The sequence below is a fragment of the Thunnus thynnus genome, chromosome 18, assembly GCF_963924715.1.
Source record: "Thunnus thynnus chromosome 18, fThuThy2.1, whole genome shotgun sequence".
Lineage (NCBI taxonomy): Eukaryota > Metazoa > Chordata > Actinopteri > Scombriformes > Scombridae > Thunnus > Thunnus thynnus.
Genome location: NC_089534.1, coordinates 11,055,989 through 11,078,852, shown reverse-complemented (window position 1 = coordinate 11,078,852; position 22,864 = coordinate 11,055,989). Strand labels below are relative to the sequence as shown.

The window sequence follows — 22,864 nt, the reverse complement described above, 5'->3', positions numbered from 1 at the left end:
CAAGGATGTCAGCGAAAAGATGTGCTTTCTATAGGATGGGAATACCCAAAGATGTACATTTCTCAGCACTGATGCACCCTTCCTCTGCAAAGTAAGACTCAGTAGATTTCACTGTCAGACATTGATTAGCAAACCCAGAGTGAGGGAGCCTCGGTTACAAACAGCTGTCACATGCAGAGAAAATCAACAGGGGCAACAGAGGTGCATACAAACGAGTGCAGATTAATTGTCATAAAGCTGCTGTTCTTGTTTTCATCCCTGACAATTTGCGGAAAGCTGTCGTTTGTGAAATAGAGCGTAGCAAAAGGTGAGTTTGTGCGTGTTCCTCCTGCTTCACCTGCATCACTTAAGGACCTCTGTATGTCCAAAAACATCAGTATAACTTGTGTTTTAAATTAAATGTTGATAAAATAATCTCCAGTGCTACTCCACGATTGCTGCTAAACCTACAATATACCTTTTTACTGTAACCAACTGTATATCTTCATGCACCAAAAACTACAACCCAGGCCATAATTAGAATTATTCATGTCTCTTAAGAACAACATAGCATCACATTACAATGTCTTTAAAAAACAAAACAAAAAAAAGGCTAAATAATGACTCCATTTCTGGGACCGTTTTGGTTCTCAGCAGTGTATTTTTTATTTCAAAGATAAGTGTCCAGTCTCTGAGAGATAATTCTAGTGCAGCTAGAATGGACTTTGAGTGCAAGACATTTTTCAGCTATAAAAAAAAAAACAATGGTAATCATTGTTTTGGTTTCAGGCCTTCAGAAATAAAGAAGTTCAACAATCATAGTGGCAGAAAATCGCCGTAGAAAAGACTGAGATACAGTTTTTTTTGACCAACAATAGCCTCAGCAGATGAGAACGCGCTGCACCTTTAAAACAGGGAACAATTTTGAAAACCCACCCACCGTAGACCGTATTTAAAGGTGTCACCCATCAACCTTTGACTGGAAAAAAAAAGCAACTGTGCGCTACCGTATGTGTGCGTGTTTCCAAGTGTAGGCAAAATATAACGAAAAGAGTGTGAGTCAGAGAAAAAGAGTGACGATGGTGGTTTGTTGTATGTGTGAGTGTTGGTGCCCAACAGACAGCAGGGTGATGGTGGAGGTGTGGGCACAGGCCTCACACATTCTGTGATGTGCTCTGACACACAGATGGCAGCTGACACAACACAGATAGACTCTCACTCCTCCTCCTCCTCTACAAAATGGATGTTCTCTCTGTTCACCTTCATGTGCCTTTATCTGTTGCCTGGTTTGATAGACATTCAAATTAATGCAAAAAAGGTATTATCCCCATTCTCCTTTCCTGGTTTTGTTTCCTCTCCTTTACCCCCTTTTTTTTTTTTCCTCACAGTTTTTTCCTTCTCTACCCCTTTTCCTCCTGTCATCCTCGTCCACACGGTGATCTTGCCCAGGTGTGAGGAAAACATTTTGGATGAGATACAAGCAAATATGCAAAGAAACAAAATGTCACAGTTGGATGATTTTAAATGAACATCCAGTGTCACTATCAGCAGCTTCCTTTGTCAAAACAGCCACATGCAAAACACAAACGAGCGGCTACATTTGGTTTAAAATGAAAGTTCGTCTTTCAATTTCAACAGCATTTTTATTTCTAACCGGGACTCTATAGAGTAGTTTATGTCATGCTGTTGAGATTTCCCCCACCTAGCTACTAATGAACATTCTTGGCGAACATGAAAAATGTTAATGTAAGCAAATGATGCCTGTATCTGTGTGCAAATTGTTTTAAATGCCCTCCAGGCTGGAGCTGATTCACAGTAGCCCTGTTTTCCTCAAGCCAAATCACAACCTCTCAGTTCATTACTTCTGACGGAAAACAGAGGGTCTATGATAAGGGATTGATTCATTCACATACACAGGACTCTCCCTCTTGTCCTGTGCCTGTAAGGATGGCAGGTATAGAAACCATATGAAACTACTGCCAAACATGGCACTGCATTCAAATGTCTGTACAGTATATATACAGGTAATAACACACAATATCAGATGGGTGGGGGTGGACAGTCCACATCTTTATAGTTGTACAGTTACTTAATTCACATCCTCACATATGCAGTAAGTAGAGCCTCATATAGATTCATCAACAGTTAACAAGACAAAGAGTCCACAGCCATGCTAGATGCTCTGTGAGGCTGAGATAAATGCTAACATAAGCATCCTAACATGCTCATTTATAGCAGGTAAGGTAATGTTCACCATGTTCACCATCTTAGTTGACCATGTTGGCATGTGAACAAGTCCCTAATGAGCACTGAACATGAAGTACAGCTGAGGCTGATGGGAATGTCATTAGTTTTGCAGTTGTTTGTGTATGAGCCAAAGTATTCGACAAATTAAATTTTTCACCTGATGATGAACTAGATGAAAAGTTAGGGGATCTCCCGAAGCCATTACACTTCGTCTTGAGGTGGACATTAACCAAATTCCATGGAAATTCCATGGTTGTTGAGACAAACCAGAAATGGTGGCTAGAGGAAAAGTCAGGTCATTACCATAGTCATTAGTATTATACATGGGTATCTGTATCAGATTTGAAGGCAGTCCGTCCAAGAGTTTTAAAGAGGTTTTACTTAAAACCAAAAATATCAACATAATGATGGCGCTAGAGGAAAAGTGGCAATCAATCCAATGGTTGTTAATATATTTCAGTCTGGACCAAAGTGGTGGATCGACTGATTATTCAACATTGTCGTCTTGAGCCACACTGCTAGCATGGATAAAAAGTGATGAAATTCAGTGATGTTGTTGATCAATCGCAGGCAATGGTGCATCAGTGAAGTAAACAAATCTGTGTGGAAATTTCAAGTCAGCTGTGGTGTTAAAAAACCAAAGCAACACTCTTATTTGGTTGCAAACTGGCAAATTTATTTGGCAAACAACGCAAATTTAACCACACAGCTAATATGCTGAAGTGTGCACGTGTACCTGAGGGTGCGTGTGGGCAGCATGAAGAGAATGCGAGAGACACAGAGATAGTGCTCGTGTGAGTGAGAGAGATATAGTGTGGGTGTTGCAGGGATTAATGTGAATTTGTAACTTAAGGGCATGCGTTGCTGCTCGATAGAATCTAGAGCATCAGCTCCTCTCTCCAGGCAATAAACGCATAGCTTCCATTGCATTCCAGTGCGCTTGCTCAGTTTTTAAAGGTTACAGTGTTGTTGTGGACCTGTACTTGCATAAATACAGGTCTTTCTTTCCTGTTAGTGCGTCATCTTCCACTACTAGCTATTTAAATCTCAAGGCTTATAATAGCTAGTGTGAGGGACACTGTATTGTTAAGCAGTTGGTGTTTACATGGCTTTCCAGTATGGATGTAACTGCAACATGATGCACTCCTTCTGCCTCTTAATGGATCTTTTTGTCAGCGTTGAGATGTATAGAGCTTGAGTGGTTTTGTTATCGGAGCGTTTTTTTTCTTTCCTCCCTCTAACTCCCCACTCTCGTTACTCATGCGGTAGTTTGTATCTCAGGGGAAAAGGATACATGTCAGTATCTCAGAGACTGGCAGCCCCATCTATTATAGTTTATCACATGTTTGTGTGTGAATGAGAGAGACAGGGGTATAGAAAAAAGCGAGGTTCTTCAGCCACACTCTCCTGCAGGTAACCATTTTAGTGAATCGATTGAGATGCCTTGGGTGCCTTCTGCATGATTAGGTTGCATCATTTGTGTGTATTGGTTAGAGGGAGAGACAGACAGCTAGTCTATTTACAGTGTAGGTCATGTTCGAAAGATGGAGAGTATGTGGTCAGCTTTAAGAGGCAGGAACTGGTGAACAACTTGTAAATTATCCAAAGTCATTACCTTTGAGACCAACAGTTTCAACTTGATGCTGTTGCATCAAGGCTGCTATAAAAACAAGACGGCACACACATACACAGGCTTTTAGATGTGTAATGCCACCGAGCAAATCCAATAGAAGGCTGCATTACGGCTGACAGTTTACTGCATCCATTCGTTTTCATGGTCTGTGACTCAGATATATATATGTATGTTTCCTAGCCAGTGTTACAGAATGACGGCCCAGGGGGCAATATCTGCTTATATGCTTATACGCTGCATTTTCTGAGCTTGTCTGTAATGACGTCATCACTGAAAGACATATTCATAGCTGGTGAAGCTATGAACATGTCTCATGTTCCTGTTTTTTGAGAACAGAAAAGGATTTTAGAGAAAAGAGCAGCTTGTCTTTGAGTTTTGACATATTAGAAAATCAATACATATCTCGTCTAGTGATATGTTCATAAAATTTACATCCAGTTTGATTTTACAAATACAGGCAGGTCAGAGGCTCTATAAATGTTAATTTCATACCACACATATCTTATACATTATACACATTACATGGATATTATTCAAACAGATGTGTGTTATTTGCTATCTGTCTGTCTGTATGTAACAAACAGAGCTGGTAGTCATGTGGTCTTCCTGTCCTCCCCCAATCCTCATCATCCAGCAGTGTCATAAAACCTGAAGGAGCCATAATTTCATATTGCTTTTGATCTACAATTATAATTTAAAATTTAATTTAGCTTTTATCCAAAGCAACGTACATCTGAGAGTTGATACAACACAAGCATGGATCTAGTCAGGAGAGAACAACTCAAGTAAGTGCCAAGTTTTAGTCCGATAGGATGTAGTGCAAAGAAAGCATAGAAGCAGATTTTTTTCCCCAGTCCATCAAGTGTGGAGGTGTATGCGAAAGAGCTGGGTCTTTAGCCTTTTCTTAAAGATTGAGAGGGACTCTGTTGATCAGGTGGAGTTTGGTAACTCGTTCCACCACCGAGGAACTACAGAAGAGAAGAGTCTGGCTAGCGACTTAAGGCCCTGTTGTGGTGGCAGTCTAGTCCAGGTGCCTTTCATTGGGTGTTAGGGTTTTTACTTTGATGCGGGTAGCAACTGGGAGCCAGTGGAGGGATATGAACAGCGGGGTGGCATATGCTGTTTTGGGCTGGTTGAAGACCAGTCGTGCCACTGCGTTCTGGATCATCTGCAGAGGTTTGAACATATATGTGGGGAGGCTTCCCAGTAAGAAGTTACAGTAGTCAATGATATTATAAGAGCCTGTACCAAGAGTTGTGCTGCATGCTTGGACAGGTAGGGTTTGATCTTCCTGATGAATCTTGCTGTGAGCACTTTGGAAACCTTGTGTTTGTTAAAATCGTGCTATATAAATAAAGTGGATTGGATTGGATGTTGTAGAGGGTAAATCGATATGACCGAGCAATTGAGGCCACGTGAACCTTAAAGGTTAGCTGGTCATCAATAATGACACCTCAAGTTTTGGGCAGACTTTGCGGGCATGAGTTGGGTTGATTCGAGCTGTATACTGATCTGTTGTTGTGTAGAGGGACTGACTGGGATGATGAGGAGCTCAGTCTTAGAGAAGTTAAGTTGAATGTGGCGTTCTTCCATCGATGCAGAGATATCGGTAAGGCATGATGAGATCCAAGCTGAGACTTTGTGGTTCAACCTGGGCTGGGCTGAGTGTAGCTTTTTTGAGCAGCGGGGCGACCAGAGCTTGCTTAAATGCGGTGGGGAACACACCCGTTGTAAGCGAGGACTTGATGATGTGTGTGACTGCAGGGTTAAGTGCAGGGGAAAAGGTCTGTCGAAGGTTGGATGGTATTGGGTCAAGCAGACAGGTAGTGGGACGAGAGTCCACCAGAAGTTTGGAGTCTTCTTCCTCAGTCAGAGGGGAGAATGAGGAGAGTGCAGCCCTGTTAACTGGCAGCTACAGACTGAGTTGATCAAGCTTAGAGAACTGGTTACTGATAGCAGAGACCTTATCAGTAAAGAATGAAGTGAAACATGTCTGCAGTGAGCAGAGTGGAGGGCGGAGGAGGAGGAGTAGGCATCTGTGGAGCCACATATCTTGTTCTGATAGTAAGTGGCCTTTGGTGTTTTTAAACTGGAGGTGAATGACACTAGGAGATCCTGATAGTCACCAAGGTCAGTGGGCTCTCTGGATTTACACCATTGTCTCTCTGCTGCCCTGAGCTCCGCCCTTTGCTCTCTAATGACTTCATTGAGCCATGGACTATGGGGGTTATTGCAATCAGTTTTGGATGTTAGAGGACAAAAATTCTTAAGAGAGGAGGCTAGTGTTGAACAGAGTGTGTCTGCAGCCTCATTGACAGGGAGTGAGGAGAATTCATTATGAGGAGGCATGATAGCCAAGACCTCATTGGAAAGTTGAGTCGGTGTGAGGGACCAGATGTTTCGGCGGAAGGAGACCAATTGCGGAGGAACATGCAGGATGTTCTGGTAAGGAGATCGTGAATTGAATAAAGAAGTGGTCAGACAGATGTTGGGCGTGACAGTCGGATTTGCTGTGGAGCATTTCTGAGTCAAAATCAGATCAAGAGCATTGCCCGCTTTGTGTGTGGGAGGGGATGGAGACTCGTTTGAGGTCAAATGAGGACAGAAGTGACAGGAAGTCAGCTGCTTGGGTTTTGTCAGTATGGATATTCATGTCTTGCATGACAATTAGTGGTGTGTCATCATCAGGAATGGCTGAGAGTAACATGTCTAGCTCGCCTACAAAGTTCCCCAGTTGACACCCTGGTGGGCGGTATATGACAACCGCAAACAGCTCAGTGGGAGTAGTTACACTGATTGTATGGTATTCAAAGGAGGAGTTGTTGCTTAGTGGAGAAACCTTAGTGAATTTCCAGCCTTTGGAAATGAGGACCCCCGGCCCGCCTCTGCGGCCAACACAACGGGGTGTGTTTAAGAAAGTGGAGTCAACACAGATTGCAGCTGGTGTGGCAGTGTTGACGGATCCAGGTTTCAGTCAGGGCTAGTACCTGATTGTCTGACAGATTAGCAAGTGCTTGGATAAATTCTGTTTTGATCTCCAGTTCAAGGTGACTCACTCCGTATTTGGCATTCATCCAGATTATTTATTTTTAGATGCAATTGAATTAAATAGCTCTACAATGTAACCACTTTCTCTTTAATTTGGACATGGGGGGATATACCAAATTATGCTCTTTGTAGTTTTTTCTGAACTTGTTTTTTTCAAAATTGGCTTTTTATTTCATACAAAGCTCTTCTAGCTTCAATAATAAAGAGCTTAGCTAACAAACACCTACCAGAGGATCTCGGGCTCATATGGAGTGAGCAGGTCAGAAAAATAGTCATGGGCCAATTCCACAAGTGCCTTAACTGAGGTCATTAAAGTCCTGACATCTACTCCACAGCTACCCACGTGTAGAAATGCTAAAACTTGGGTTACTTGTGCTCTGCTCTAGGTCTTGTAAGATTGAACGCTGCAGCATTCTGACCCAGACATCACCCACCATCAAATATGTAATCTGCATGTGGATATACCTTTCAGATGATGCACAGTCCACTCCCACGCTTCTGTTTAACACTTAGTATTTATGTTCTTTACTCATAGTTTGCAGATAGACATATTGCAGTTGGATATAATTAGTCATGTGCACTACGCAGAGCAGGCAAGCAGGTGGGGAGAGGGTAAATGCATCCGCTGTCAACATAAACAAACATGGCAGGTATGACTGTGCATTTCCACAGCAACAGTCCAATTTCACCTGTTGTTATCAAATATCATGCCTCTTATCCAGATGGGTCAGTAGAGAACAAAAGCCAGGCAGACGTTCTGTGGTACTCTTTTGCCAACAAAATCACACCGCGTGGATCGCTTTTACACCTGGCTGACATCGAATTATGATTCTGATTTGTTGACACATCAGTCGCAGTGCGTGCTGCAAGCATTACCACGTTTTTTTCCTTTATCCAGATTACATATTCAGAGGAAGATCTAGTTGAAAGTCTTGCCTCTTTCTTTTATTCACAATCTCTCTCTCCACCCTTCCTATCTGTCTTTCTTTTCGTCTCTCTCCCAACATAAAAGAACACAATGCTACATTGTTGGTTTTGTTGTAACCCCGCAGCCGCATTTTCAAGATGATTGTCCCTGCATGATGAAACAAGCCCTGTCAGGAGCTACAGCCGATTACATGGCTTCATGCAGTGATCAGTCTTTGTGTATAAACACTTTTTAAAAAAAGCAATCGACGCAGCGCAACATGGTGATGGATAAACTCCTACAGTGTCTTAGTGCCAGTGGAAAAGCTCTGTCTGCCTTTGCTGTCTGACAAGAGCTTCAGAGGAAAGAAAAAGAGACATATAGTCTTTGTTTTTGGAATGAACTCAGTGTTTTTTTTTTTTCCTCTGTCTCTCTCCTCCCTCCATCTCCTCTGCCTTGGAGATACAATCAAACCATATACACCCACTCAGAGAATCTTTTTAGTGTCAGTCCTAATGTCACGGTTCACATTAAATGCTTGATGGTGAATCACACGTGTAATGAATTCAATCAAATTCGTGACCTCTGAGATTGTCTGAGATGCTGAGTTTCTTCTGACCTGCATGTGTTCCTCTTTATCAAAACTCCAGACCCTTTTTACTGGATGATAGCTGTGCCATGTTTACATTAATGGCCCTCGAAAACCTATTTTCTAGATCCGCTTCTTACTAAAAGAGACGGGGTCTTACAAGAACACACTATTAACTGCCAAACACCGGTTATTTCACATCAGATATTTCTGTGTTTGTGTTTTTTTCTGTGGATGGGATGTTGGAAAAAAGATGAAGAGTGGTATTTCTATGCACCAATCAGAATTTAACAAAGTCCTGCAAGATCAGCTTTAGTTTTTGAGTGTTAAAGTATGAATGAGGATGTTTTATTCTACTTTTAATGCTGCAATAATTTTTTTGGGTATTGTCACTCCAGGGCAGCACAAAAAAATGCAAAGAAAATATCGACATAACCTTAAAATGTTGATAAATGTAAGTTCAATAGCCATACTCCATTTAGCTCTGTTTTGGTTTCCACCAACTCCTGATGGAAATGTCTGCCTCTGAAAGTGTGCAGCTTTAACTTGTTGCTTATTTAGTCACACATAACATGAAGATCTTAAGAAAAACTAAAGATTTGAAGCCATGTTTGAGGATCTGAGTAGTATGCCGACATGAAAGATGGAAAAAAATAGAGATTCACAACCTCTCCTATTTTCCAGCTAACTGTAACAGTCTGTTGTGTTTACATACAGAATGAAGTCTTTCAGGTATTTTTCTTTTATCTTTTCTCATCATGACTCACTGTGTGTAGTGGTCCTGTTGGTCTGTTGTCTATCTGCAATCAGCATCAGTCAGCGGTGTCAGACCCTTAAATTTATGAACCTCCCCCGATGTGGTCGGAGGGGTAATTACATCTTCCATCTCAGCAGGGCTCAGTTACTCAACCTGATGCTGGTGTGTGTGTGTGTGTCCCTGTTTAAACAGTGCTAATTGGCACTCGTTTCGAGTCCACCTTTCCCAGAGTGTCTCCCGTGTCACCACTTTCTCAGACTGCGACTGTCGATTTAAACCCCTCCCCTCAGCAGCTGTTGCCAAGGACATTATCAGACCCCCAAAGAGAATATTCCCAAAGGCTAATTCACCTGTCTCCGCTAGCACGTTATCTAACGGCCTTCTCACAGGAAGGTAGATGCAACCACCGCTTCCAGGTGTCTTTTAAATTCAGCCTGACTTCAAATGCCACAGGAATTGCAACAGTAAAGCACCCATGCATTGAAAAAAAAATTTTTTTGCACACCTGTACGTCTAGGAAGGGTGTGTCAGATGAGAAAATAAAAGTAAAGGAAGAAGACAACCTGTGCACTGTCTAAAATTAGGCAAAACGCCTAATGAATGTCATTGACCTCAGTTAGCTGTTAGGGACAGTTTAGGAGTCTGTTCCTCTGAGCAATAAAGCATCCGTCAAGTGTTTGAAGTTCAAAGTTTGTTGTCCTGGGGGACGGTGAATACAGATTTCCATGTAAAGGTGTTTTTCTTTCATAACAAAGAGACAACCTTGATTAAGAAAGCTTGCTTTAGTCTGAATGGATGTGTGTTTTAATCACGAATCCTGGATCCGTTTGCGGCTCTTTAATGAGGCCTACTCCAGCTGGAAGGCTGTCGGCACGGCTGCTTTGATCAGTGGCCCATGGACACGGGATTACACAGCTAACACACTGCGCTAATGGAGCCACGGGGCAAAAAACATACACACACAAACATGTCTAAACACACGCAAATAAAGCACACACACCAAACAGAAATGCAAATTTAACAAATATACATATAGACACATACACCCCCTCAACCTCTGACAAGGGCACAATCCCATAAGCCAGTGTCTTGTTCTCGTGCAGCCCATTGTGTCAGGCCCTTTCATCTGGCTGCGTCTGTTTGTGCCAGTTCGGGTCGGCTGAGTTTTAGGCTCGGCGTTGAAGTCTCTGCCAAAGAGGGCTCAGTGAGAAAGGTCCAAAGCTCAGCGCTGACACACAGCCCAACTCTAGAGACTAATGGCTTGTAGCTCCCAACATATGTTGCTTTGTGTAATTGCTTTAATTGCTGTCATTGTACGTAATGGTTGGTCTTTTTCATCTTCCCTGGTGGTGTAGGCATTCTGCTAATTATATCTGTCAGCCCTGCAGCCAAAACGAGCGTTTCACAGTGAATTCAGACCAATGGGAACTTTAAAATTGGAGTGTTTCTGTATACAGTTGGTGTGTGTGTGGGTGTAAATGACTGACTGCAGAATGGTGGAATAGTTTATGAATCATTAGAGGTTTCATAAGTAATTCAGAGACTCCCCATCATAGCCCCTTTTAATGGAAGTGTGGTTGTGACTTTACTTATCAGTCAAGTCTGAACCTTGACCTGTAATTCATCTGTGGTTGCAGTTACTGAATAACGGTACACACAAATGCAAAAACATCTAAAAATCTCCTTGTTTCTCTCTCTCCAGGTATGACACTATCACAAACCAGTGGGAAACGGTGACTCCACTGCCCAAGCCGGTCCACTCAGCGGCAGCCACAGTGTGCGGAGGGAAGGTGTATGTGTTCGGGGGTGTGAACGAGGCCGGGCGCTCGGCGGGTGTCCTGCAGTCCTACGTACCGCAGAGCAACACTTGGAGTTTCATTGAATCGCCCATGATAGGTAAGACAGGTGACAACGCCGACAGTCTTTGTCATATTCTTTCACACATACTTGTACACAATGTAGAGATGTTATGACCTCAGGAGACATGTTGCAATGGTTACCATCACCTTTTGTATTTCGACATTGCTGTTGTTGGACTTTTTGAACCTGTGTGTGCTATATTGTGGTTTGATTTTCCTGAATGCGTGGTTTGTTTTCCCTCATTATGCCACCCACTAGCTAAATTGTTCTCCTTCAAGACATCATAGAAACATGAATATTAATGTTTGCTTTTTATTAGTAATGTAATGCCAAAACAGGAAAAGGCACATATTGCAACATCACTATAAGCATTCATATACATGCATTCCTTTAATCTTTAGTCACTGACATCATGCAATCTCGTTAGAAAGCAGCAAGGAGTCTTTGGGGCCCCATTATGGTTGCCTGGTTGCCTAGCAACAGTGTGCTCACAACTCTACCCACTTGAACACCTTCTATATGATGTACTTGACTTGACTTGCTTGTTGAAATCATAAACTAACGATTGCCATTTGACGGCAACATATCGTCGTACAGTCGATGACTGTATGAGGTTGAATCATTTTTGAGTGATCCGTGGTACTTTTAGGGAATCCCTTGCGATATGCATTTTGGAGTGTTTCTGGATTTTATATCAATGCTTCTGTAGTGCTCAGGTGAAGATACAAGCAATATTTCAAGTTAGGACGTCTCATAGTTCTTCCCATTTCAAGACAACCTACAATTGCAATAGAAACCTTCTACAACAGGAATTTTAGTATTCAATCTTAGAGTTATTTCAGTGAAAATGTTAACCTGCACCCATGGCAACAGAATACGCAGTGGTCAGGTTGTGACCTTTTCCATTCCTGTTGTTTTCTCCTTATCATTATTATCATCCTACTCAGTATTTCCCATTACTCCCCTCTTGCCATGTTATTGCTCTATCATTATAATGAGAAGACCATAGCTGAGATGATGGGTGGGTCTGACTATAGCTTCTGACATGTTATTGGCTAAATTCTGTAGTTATTCACCGCACAAACCTGCAGCCGCATTCCAGCCGGAGCCATCGGGGACCTGTGAAGGACACAACACCAGAAGAAACACTTAAACCGAGCTGCTGTAACTCCAAGGTAGCAGGAAAAACACATTGTACAACTCTGCGTGATTCAAAACACTGTCAGCTGTGTTCTCAGTGCAAAGATCTTATCCGCAAGCAGGTTTTTTTCACAAAAAGGAGTATCCCTAAAAGGTGCACAGGGACGATTGTTATTGATTTGAGCATATCCTCTGAGTCATTTGGCTTCACATGTTTGGCTTTGCTCACATGTGAAATTTAAGCCAAACTCACTAAATTCAGTGTGTTGCAACCGCAACTATGTTTATATCCATTTAATTAATTTTCCTCACAAATACAAATTCTATATTTGATGTTGGATTACCCCGTTTAAGATGTTTGGCAGATGATGGACTCTCAGGGCAAAGAGTTGTCCAAATGCTGCATTTAAAAAATATATCTGAAACGGTGGCGTACTGTTGCTGCTGGCAGCACTTGGAGCAGCAGGCATCAGAGAGAAACATGGGGTCAAAAATGTATTTATATTCAAATGTTTCCTGACAAGAAGTTGTTCTTGTGTCATTAAAGCACCAGCGCGGAGGCACTTCCCTCAGCACTGTTGCCCAGAAACTTGCTCTCTGTTATTAGTGCCTTTTCAGAGTGAGACTACTGTGAGCGAAATGATGATTATGTAATGCGGGTGTTTGGGGCGAGAGCTGAATGGTATTAAAGGGATGGAAGAGCAGCTGGCAGAGGAGAAATGAGAGAAAGTCTAGTGAGAAACACACACACACACACAGACACGCGTGCACACGGAAACGCAGACACACACAAGCTCTCCTTACCTCATATCAACCATACATCCCCCAGGGGCACAGGTACACAGCACATGAATTATGTAAAGAGCCAGGAGGTTACTCTACGTGTGAGCGTGTGTGTGTGTGCGCGCGTGCATGCTGTCTGTCTCTGTGTATGTGTGTGTGTGTGTGAGCATGACAGACACAGACAGACAGACCGTCATCTGTCAGGGTGTAGATGAGCCTGTGTCTGACAGCCAACGAGCCAGGAGATAATGGACGGGTTTAGTGCTTCCTGTGAAATTGGGCCGGCGATGATTTTAGTGAGCCGATGGGGAGTGTTTCTCGATCAACCCACTGCCTCTCTCCATCGCTCTCCCTCTCTAATCTCTCTGTTCATCTCTCTCTTTCTCTCTCTCTCTCTCTCTCTCTCTCTCTTTCTCACCCCCACTCGCTCTCTGTCTCACTGTCTCCCCCCTCCGTACGCCTCCCCGCCTCCCGTCTCTCGCGGTCTCTCAGCACTGTCTTATCGACTGACACAAATACAGCTGTGTGCGTTTTCTGCAACTGTGCGCCTGTGTATGTGTACGCATATGTGTGGGGTGTGTGTGTGTGTGTGTGTGTGCGTGTGTGTGTGTTTTCGCTCTGCACGGACCATCTCCCGCATGGACTGCAAATGGGTTTCACAAACACTTATCAGGACTGACTTCCTATCTCTTGCAGAGTGAAAAATAATATTACTTGTGCCAAAAATAGTTCCTTCAACAAGTCTATTGAGATGCAACGGTGTCTCTGCAGCTTAGTTCATCTATATCCACCTCTGTCTTCAATACATCTGTCTGATGAGCAGTACATGGACTGACAAATGAGCCCCCTCATATACAGTAAACTATTTATGAATCCCCATTGCTTCCTGTAAAAGGTCAGTTCACCCAAATGCCAAGGTTTTCAGATACGTTTCTGAGATTTCTGCCTGTACTCCCATACAGTGGAGGTGAATGTAACTTTGTGTTGCTCATATCATTGAAAATGACATTTCTATGGATAATCCCTAGAGCTCTTTTATTCGTCCTTCCTTTTCATACCGCAGCATAGTATGGCAGCATGGTATGAGTACATTTTCTACAACCATTCATAAAATTTGCCTCCTCTTAAAATATTTTGTTTGATTTGCATTCAAATCCACCCCATTGGTTCCTTTATTTTAGCAACTTCTTACAATATGTGATTTTGATGTTTTGCCAAAGATATATTTTTACATACAAGATACAGTTTTAAAGAGGCAAATCGCCAACATCGTTTCATGTCATATTTTTAAACAAATTCACAGATTGACTTAGTCAATCATACAGGCATCCAATCTTCATCCTCCCAAAAATACTACTAGCAGATGTCAGTTATAAGAATTAGTAGTAGTTAGGTAATAGTTCCCACAGAATAGAAAAACAGAATTCAATCTCTGTTTAATCATATTCTAGGAACGGCAGTGTTGGTCAGATGATAAATCCTAATGACTTTGGTGATCCACTGACCTTTCCTGTAGTGCCACCAGCAGCTCAGTTTATTTACTAGGTGGGTTGGAACAAAATGTAGTCATGTTCATGTTCCCCAGAGGATGAAACCTTTAACTCTGGCGATCCTCTGACTTTTCCCCTAGCACCACCAGGAGGTTGACATTTGTGGTTTTGAGTGAAATGTCTCAACAACTACTGGATATATTGCCATAAATCTTGATACTCTTCTTGATCTTGATGATACTTTGGTGGTCCCTCAACTTTTCATCCAGCACCACTTTCAAGTCACAATTTCAGTTTGTCCAATACTTTGGTTTATGACCAAATACCAGCAAAACTAAAGACATTCATCCATTCATCCATCAGCCTCAGGCTTAAGACTTGTGCTTAGTGCTGATTGTGTAGCATGTGAACATGCTACCATTTGACAAAGATGGTGAACATGGTGAACATTATATGGTAAACAACAACGTCATTGTGAGCACGTTAGCATGCTGGTGTTAGCATTTGGCTCAAAGCACAGCCTCACAGAGCTGCTAGCATAGCTGTAGACTCTTAGTCTTGTTTTTTCATGTCATAAGGATACATGAGCCATGTACTGGGCTATTTTTCTCTCACTACACACTCCTACTCTTTATTATTACTTTTATTAACTAATTTCTACTGAAGAAATAATCCCTACAAAAACTGTTCACAGCATGTTCTATGCAGTAAAAGGGACACTCATTCTGGAAGAATGAATGAAAAGATATTGATTAATTTTTAAAATTTCATTCACCTTTATTATATTAGGGTGGAAAACCCAAAACTGTCTGCCGGGCTATATACCACTTAGTTCATTAAGGGAATAGATATGGCTTTTCATAATTGTATAGTGAATTTGAATGAATTTTATAGTGAATAGTGAATTTACCCTTTAGAAACTCATAAAAGTTACTTACTATCACACATCTGGGACATCCACACACGCCAAACTCCAACCAGCTCCCTCAAGTGTTCATCCAGCAGGCAATCCCCACTGACAGACGGGTCGCCATCGACTAGTCGGCTCCAGGCACCTGAGAGAAGTAGCGTTGCGCCCAGACTGCTCAATCGAGAAATTGACCAAAGGACAATTACTCGCGCAAATGACGTAGCAGTCAAACAGGTACAGCAATTGAGAGCACCATTATGGAGGAAGAGGAAAGTGACAAGATGAGATAGGTGGAGAGGATGGGGTGTTTCCATAGCTACCTAATTGTACATGCCCCCCCCCTCGATCATATTAAATTAAAGTACATCATCCTCTTTCGCTCCCCCTGATACTTTGGCCTGTCATTTCGAAAGGCTGCTCTTATTCTCCCCACACCACATAAAAGGACATTGTGTGAAAAAAAAACATTTTTTTTTTTTTTGCTGCTCCAATTACCTTTGTTGTAATCTTATCTAAGCTTCTGGCAGCAAGAACTGAAGCTTCTTTGTCCTATTTCCTCCTGCTCCCTCGCTCTCTTCTGTAGGACACAGGAAGCCGCAGAGGATACCCAGCACCTCGTTCTCCGTCTTTCGGAGGAGAATGTCTTGTTTATTCCTTGTTTATGTTCTCCCTCCGCCTGCGACTGACCGCACATTTCCATGTTGCCGTAATGCTGTGGCTTTGTGATGACGTCCACAGTTTGGGAGTCTATCAGAGAGAACGGTCTTATCTAGATCTGTACAGTGCACAGTATTGGTTTGATTGAGTCACTAGTGATATACAGTATATTTGTGTGTGTGTGTGTGTGTATGCATGTGTGTGTTATCCCTCCAGTTGTGTTCCAGTTTTATATAATCAGATATCTGCTGTGTTGATGCAGGAATCAGATAGCAGAGGATGTGAGGGAACAACAAGGTGTTTGTTTAGACAGCAGCCACAAATTTCATCATAGCCGTGTGTGTGTGTGTGTGTGTGTGTGTGTGTGTTTTCACTTGTGTGCTGTCCTTGACCTCAGCCCGAGGGGTCCCAGACTTGGTGACTAAGCTGTTTTATCAGGGTGTGAGAGGCTGCGTCAGCCTATGTCACCCCGCAGGCACAGCTGTACTTCTATCACCGCTGCCGTGTTAAAACCTTGTTTTGCTGTCTTTTTTCCCCCCCTCACTCTTCCCTTTATTCATTTTTTTTATGTAGAATGTGGTCAATTGTGGATTGTTGGCTGAGCTTTATAACCTCAGAGCTGTGAAACCAGACAAAATCCATCGCAGGATTTCAGGAACACATGCTGTTCCACCTCCAGAGTTAGAAAGTTTTCAGCTGACACAGACAATACTCGATCGCTCGTTACCGTATCTCAACGGCTTTTCAGCAGAAACGGCCCGTTTTCCGCGTCGAAGGCCCAGAGAGGAGCCGGGGGGATGAGTGCAAAAGCAAAAGTGTTGGAGAGATGTTGAACCCCGACAGCGGTCCTTTGTGTCTCGCCAAATGAGAATGAGATTTACCTGCCTGGTACTCCTCCAAGCACTCAAACCGCTGCCTACTGCAGGTCCACTTGAGAGGCAGGAAGCGATGGTGAGAGTTTCTATGGAGAAAGGAGAGAAATGTTTTTTCCTTTGAGAGCATCCTATTATTATTTTGCCTCAGGCACAGAGAGAAATGAGTCTTCTGTGTTTATGGGACCTAACACAAAACATCATGTACACACACTTATGCTGGCACACACACACACACATGCTCGGGTAGACTGGCAGCGGCATATCAATGAGATGAAGAAGGTAAAAGAGAGAAAATAAACACATCAGGCGGAATGCAAGGAGGGTGTCGTGGCAATTCACCTCTTGCACTTGACTTCAATGAGAGAAGAAACAATTTGTCAATACAGCATTGTCACACTTTCTTTAATGCTCAGAGCATGACTCACTCACACTCGATACAGACATACAAGCTGCCGCAGAGGGGTGAGCCCCGAAGTGTTAGGGTGAATACTCCTTTATCTCTTTCACACCAACCTCTAGGAGTTGTTGTAACTACTACTTCGCGTGGTTATATCCATGCAGACATGCAGGCAGGATGTGCTTCAGCATGAACAGATATTCTTTGTCTCTCTTTCACACAGGAATATACTGTTCAGACAAACAAACATGGTTTCTATGACTGCCATTAAGCATTTTTAACCTTTCAGAAGTTCACACAAGCATTTCTAGATATTCATACAATAATTTCCCTCACAAGGTACAATCAGTGGCAACTTGTTTCTCGAGGGCGCAAATTGAAGGACGTACCGCCTCAGATGGTTGCAGAGGAAGTTCAGATTAGATTTCAGTCAGTTAATGATTGCAGTGAGTTCATATAAGGTATGAAACTGATTAGAGCAACAACATAAAGAGGCTGAAGTTAAGTGTTTTGTTTTTTTTTGTTTCAGAACATTATGATTTGAAGTGCAGTTGAAGAGTGTGGCTCACTCACAGAGAGTCAGTCTGAGGAGCAGCAGAAGCACCTCTCGTATCCAGAGGATGAAACCTATCGCTTTGGTCATCCTCTGACTTTCCTCCCTAGCACCACCATGAGGTTTACATTTGTGGTTTTGAGTGAAATGTCTCAACTATTGGATAGATTGTCATAAATCCAACATGTCAGACTCCTTGTTAAACATGTCAGACTCCTCTCGGCAACAGGAAGAAAGGTAGAGAAAGGGGGCGGCAGCCTACTACACGAGAGAAGGTTTCAGGGCTTGCACCGCCATTATTAAGGCGTCAGACTTTACTCCTCCAGTTGCCCGTCTTCAATGAGGGATGTCCGTCCATTGTGGCAGAAAACAGCGAGGAGGGCGGCTCACGGCCAAGTGTCTGTGCATTATTCATGCTGCTTGTAAATTGGCCAGCTGCAGTCGGCTCGAGAGAAATTGCCCTGAGTTTGAAATACACTTCCTCTTCCCACACAGCAGGGCTGCTGCTCATGAGCTGCAGGTTTCCAATGGCATCGTTCCGCACAAACCACTGTTTCATTTTGTTTCCCATCATCTATAATTCTACAGCGGTGCTGCTTCAATGCCTCTGTTTTCCTCATGTGCTATATACTGTATCAGATTGAATTATACAGTATGCAGTATCCCACCTGTTCACTCATGTATTTCCAATACATGCACACTGTGTTTTTTTTTTTCTTTGAGAATCTATGGAGGTGCCAGAGGGCGTAATGCAATTGTGAATTATTGGGACTTAGGTAACTCTTTTATATTGCTGCCAAGCCCAAACATATTTTGGAGCAGAACCCAATAAAGCCGCAGTGATTTATGAACTCTACTTTTTCACTGGTTTGCCATTATTCAGTTTTTTTTTCCAAAGCAATCTTGAGAATGGCACATTTGTAAAGTGATAAGGAGAATGTTGCTGATGATTTCGCATGCGGCCTGGGGACGGCAGAGAGGGAGAAAAAAAAAAAGAAAAAACAAATTGATGCCATTATACTGAATGGGAATGTCTGCTATGTGTGAGAATGACATCCAAACAATAGCTTTGTGCTTTTTTTTTTTTTTTTTTAAACAAAAATCTCCTCTCTCCTTCTGTCTCTCCCTCTCTCTCTCTCTCTCTCTCTCTCTCGCTCTCTTCCTCTCGTATCTTTAGATAACAAATACGCCCCTGCAGTGAGTCTAAATGGTTTTATATTCATCCTGGGAGGAGCCTACGCTCGAGCCACCACTATCTATGACCCAGACAAAGGCAACATCAAGGCTGGTCCCAACATGAATCACTCTCGGCAGTTCTGCAGGTAAGAGATTATTAATGGAGCAGCACCACATGTAAGTTAAATCCCCACTGTGGTGTTTTTTAAAGATTTTTCAAAAGCTCAAATTGCAGGTCTGTTTTCTGTGAACATTCAAAAACACTCACAGCGTTATTACACAGCCCGGAAAAATATGTAAAACGCAAGCTTATTAGTAATCTGTCAGTCTTTGTGTGATAACGCAGGTAAACGGTTGCACAAGGAAAATGTACTCAGGCCGGTTAATTAAAATTTGAACAAAGTCAGTTGTGGGCTGACAGTATTTCCACCGAGATGCAGTCAGAGTTGTGAAACTTCTCCCTCGGTGGAAAAATTGCTGTCTAATTCATGGGCTTGATTTTTAAATTTGCTTGATCAGTAACGCCGCTGTCTGTCACGCTGAGAGAAACAAGACACATCTGTTCAAATAGCAGAGACTCTGCTTGATTTAATCAACTTTCTTTCAAAGCATTTAATCGCTCAATTTCACCCCAAGTTATTGCTGTGACATATAAGTCATTTGGGGGGTGGGGGGGAGGGTGGGGTTTCCACATAGTTAGGTGAGTGTCAGGTGAGATTGTGTTCTAACAAGAAAAATCAACAAACTGCAGTCCACAACTGTGACTTTTATACCATTTGTGGACACATAATAGCTGATAAAGGGAGATAAATGAAAATTTACAATAGTGGGATCACATCCTAATATCCCAGTCAGCTCGAGCCACTGAGGTGTGCAGTTTGCTGGATAATGAACCCACTGTTTTCCAGACCCAAGCCTTTCTTTTCTTCTTTTTTTTTTTTTTTTTTTGCAGAAGCTGAAAGAAAAGCATGCGCAAAATACATTTGGGAAGCAATTACAGACAGTGATCTTATGTGCAGAATGTATAACATAAATCATGTTGTCAGAGTTATTGATAAGCTGCAGCAGCACACGCCAGGCAGCTGTTCTGCTACATTTAACTAAGTCTGACAGAAGAGAAGAAGAGATGCAGGGAAGGAGGGAGAACAACACACACACACACACACACACAGACACACAACTGCAGAGACAGAAACACACAAATACTCAGAAACGGCACTATCTACAGTGCATGCTCCTGCACAGACGATGAAGTCTAGCAGGTCATCATGCAGGAGAGCAGATATTCTCTCCTCGCAGCGTCCAGCCCTCCGCAGGCCTGCACCTCCCCTCTGTTTATCAGGAAGAGCAGCTCCAGGCTTTGCCCTGCGCGCTCTCCATTTTGGATCAGCTGTGCTTTCTCTCTGAGTAGATTTAGGCTTTATGTAATAATCTTTTTCAGTCCCAACAGTGTTGTGAATTTGTGCAATAGGACTGCATGTTGTTCACTGTCTGTGTGTGTGTGTCGGAGCTTGCACCTTATGTAAATGCAGATCGTTCCAAACCCCAATAGGAGTACAAAGCCCTAATCAGCTTACAGCCCAAGTTTTAATCCTCTCCGCACACAAACTCCTGTTTCTGTTTCTCATATCAAATGAGCACATTTGTAGAGATATTTGCTTTTTCATTAGTTTTGTTTTTCTTTCGCCCTCAAGAGGGAATGTAATGTGTCGTCGTCCCCCCACCACCACCACCACCACCACCTCACAAAGTAGCCTTGTTGGGCATGTTGAGAGCATGTGTGAGTGATGTCATATAATCTCAGGCGTGGCCCCCAGCATGTTTGTAGAGATGTTGTCTCGTGTCTGGCTTTGTTGTCTGATCATGAGTAACAATACGTAATATTTCTGCTGTGAGTCATACCGTAGCAATCTAATATCAAAGCCACATTAGCTTTCACGTTCATTTATCTTCCTGGCACTGATAACCTCTCGTTACTATTTGTTCTGAACAGACAAAAGTGTGTGATTACTGACACAAGAAGTCATAAGATTATTGAATAAAACAAAATTGTGTGTTTACAGCGCTGTGATCCTGGACGGGAAAATCTACGCCACAGGAGGGATCGTGAGCAGCGAGGGTCCGGCCCTCGGCAACATGGAGACCTTCGACCCTTGCACCAACACTTGGACGCTCCTGCAGTCACTGCCCTGCCCGCTCTTCAGACACGGTTGCGTGGTCATCAAGAAGTACATCCAGAGCGGCTGAGAGCGGCTCAGATGGGATCACACTGGGTCAACGCCGAACACCAGCTGAGCTCCGGTTGTGGGACGACGTGTGACAGCAGCTTAGGGCCAGCCGGTCGGGTCTGTCAGCGACCTCTGGACTTGACGCCAGCATCCATCCACCGTTACCCGTCCCACCCTCAAAAAGCCCTGTGCAGAATGTACTCATGTTTAAACTACTCAGCCATGTCAGGTGACGATGCCTAACCTCCAGTACTGTATGTGTCATGGTAGTAGTTCATCCTCTCATCCAACAGGCACAGGGAACCTCTTAGTAAATTACGAGCTCCTTTGTTTTCAATGTCATTGTTTCATTTCTGTCTTTTCCTGATCTCTGTAAGCTCACCACCTCCCTGTTTCTTTAAATATACTCTGACTCAGTGCAGCGTAAGCCAATGCAGGTCCAGATTTTTGTCCTTTTTTTGAGTAAATTATGTTCGTCAGGTGTAGGTTTCATAGTCATTCATTAGCGAGCAGAGTTTTGTTGTGGTGTATGAACGTTTTTCACTAGTGACATCTACAGGAGGGGAGGAAAAATGAAGGGAAGTTATCAGCTGACTGTGTTCCTCTTTTATCCAATGGATGTGATGAGTTTCTTCTCTCTCCACTATGTCCGGAAGCAAAATTCCAAAGTATGGATTTATGAGGTAATTTTAAAAACAGATTTTGAACTCTGTGTAACCGGATTTTTATAATGACTCGCTAAACACAGGAAAAACCATCAAATCCGGGTCAGGTAGGGTTTAAAAAGAGAAAAATCGGTATTTTATCTTTGTTCTTGTGCAATTCCAGCTTGATTGAGATATCATCTGGACGGTGAGTGGTCTGTCTGTTCCCCCCCTCCCCCCTCCCCCTCCCCCTCCCCTCCTTGACTCACTCTTTTGCTCTCTGGGACAAAGACAGAGAGTGGGAATTCCTCCTTCCGCTGATGTCTGATCAGATGTTCAAGTTGGGACAGTTCCTCCGGGAAAAAAAAGCACAATAATCACCTGTGACTGTTATCATAGAATTTATTTGTTGTTTCAGGTTTTTTCTCTGTCTTCATCAGTTTCCCTCCCACCTTCTTTTGTTTTATACAATGTGTTTCATTGCAACCCAAAAGTGACGTTGGGTTGATATTCTGTAAATACAGGAAGGAAATATGTATATTTTAAAAACCTGAAGGCAATTCTGTATAAATGTTTTTAGGAAAAAAAATGATAGGTTGGATTCAAAAATGGTATGTCTGTAAATCTGTACCCAAAAAGGAGAAATTAACAATTGTTATTATTGAAACCTAATACATATACCAGAACATGGACACATTGTCATGTCTTTTTTTTGTATATTGTTATGAATCAAGGGTTATAGTAAAATCTTCTCAAGGTGAAAATATTTGAAACAGGTAAGTGAGGTTTTTACAGTGTATTTACCACAGAACAAGGGTGAAAAGTACATTTTGACACATAAAAAAATACAAAAGTGTGATTTATAAAAATGAGATGCAGCCAAATAGCTTCACTGATGTAAGCCTGTGTAATCCTGCTTCCTGAAAATATCCACAAGTCATTTAAAACATCAAGTGTGAGATCACAAATTGTCCAAATTGACAGTAAGGAA

The 22,864-nt window shown here is 42.6% G+C and overlaps 1 protein-coding gene across 3 annotated transcripts in view; it reads left to right on the top strand.

Moving 5' to 3' along the window:
• The window catches only part of LOC137169497 (kelch-like protein 29), a 219,093-nt gene extending 196,528 nt beyond the window's left edge, over positions 1 to 22,565 (top strand). For all 3 annotated transcript variants that reach the window (XM_067572720.1, XM_067572723.1, XM_067572721.1), the window contains 3 exons: positions 10,863 to 11,056; positions 19,003 to 19,147; positions 21,065 to 22,565. In XM_067572720.1, coding sequence (XP_067428821.1) covers positions 10,863 to 11,056; positions 19,003 to 19,147; positions 21,065 to 21,248 — 523 coding nt within the window. In that variant the 3' untranslated portion in view covers positions 21,249 to 22,565. The remainder of the gene's footprint in view (positions 1 to 10,862; positions 11,057 to 19,002; positions 19,148 to 21,064) is intronic.
• The last annotated feature ends 299 nt before the right edge of the window (positions 22,566 to 22,864 follow it).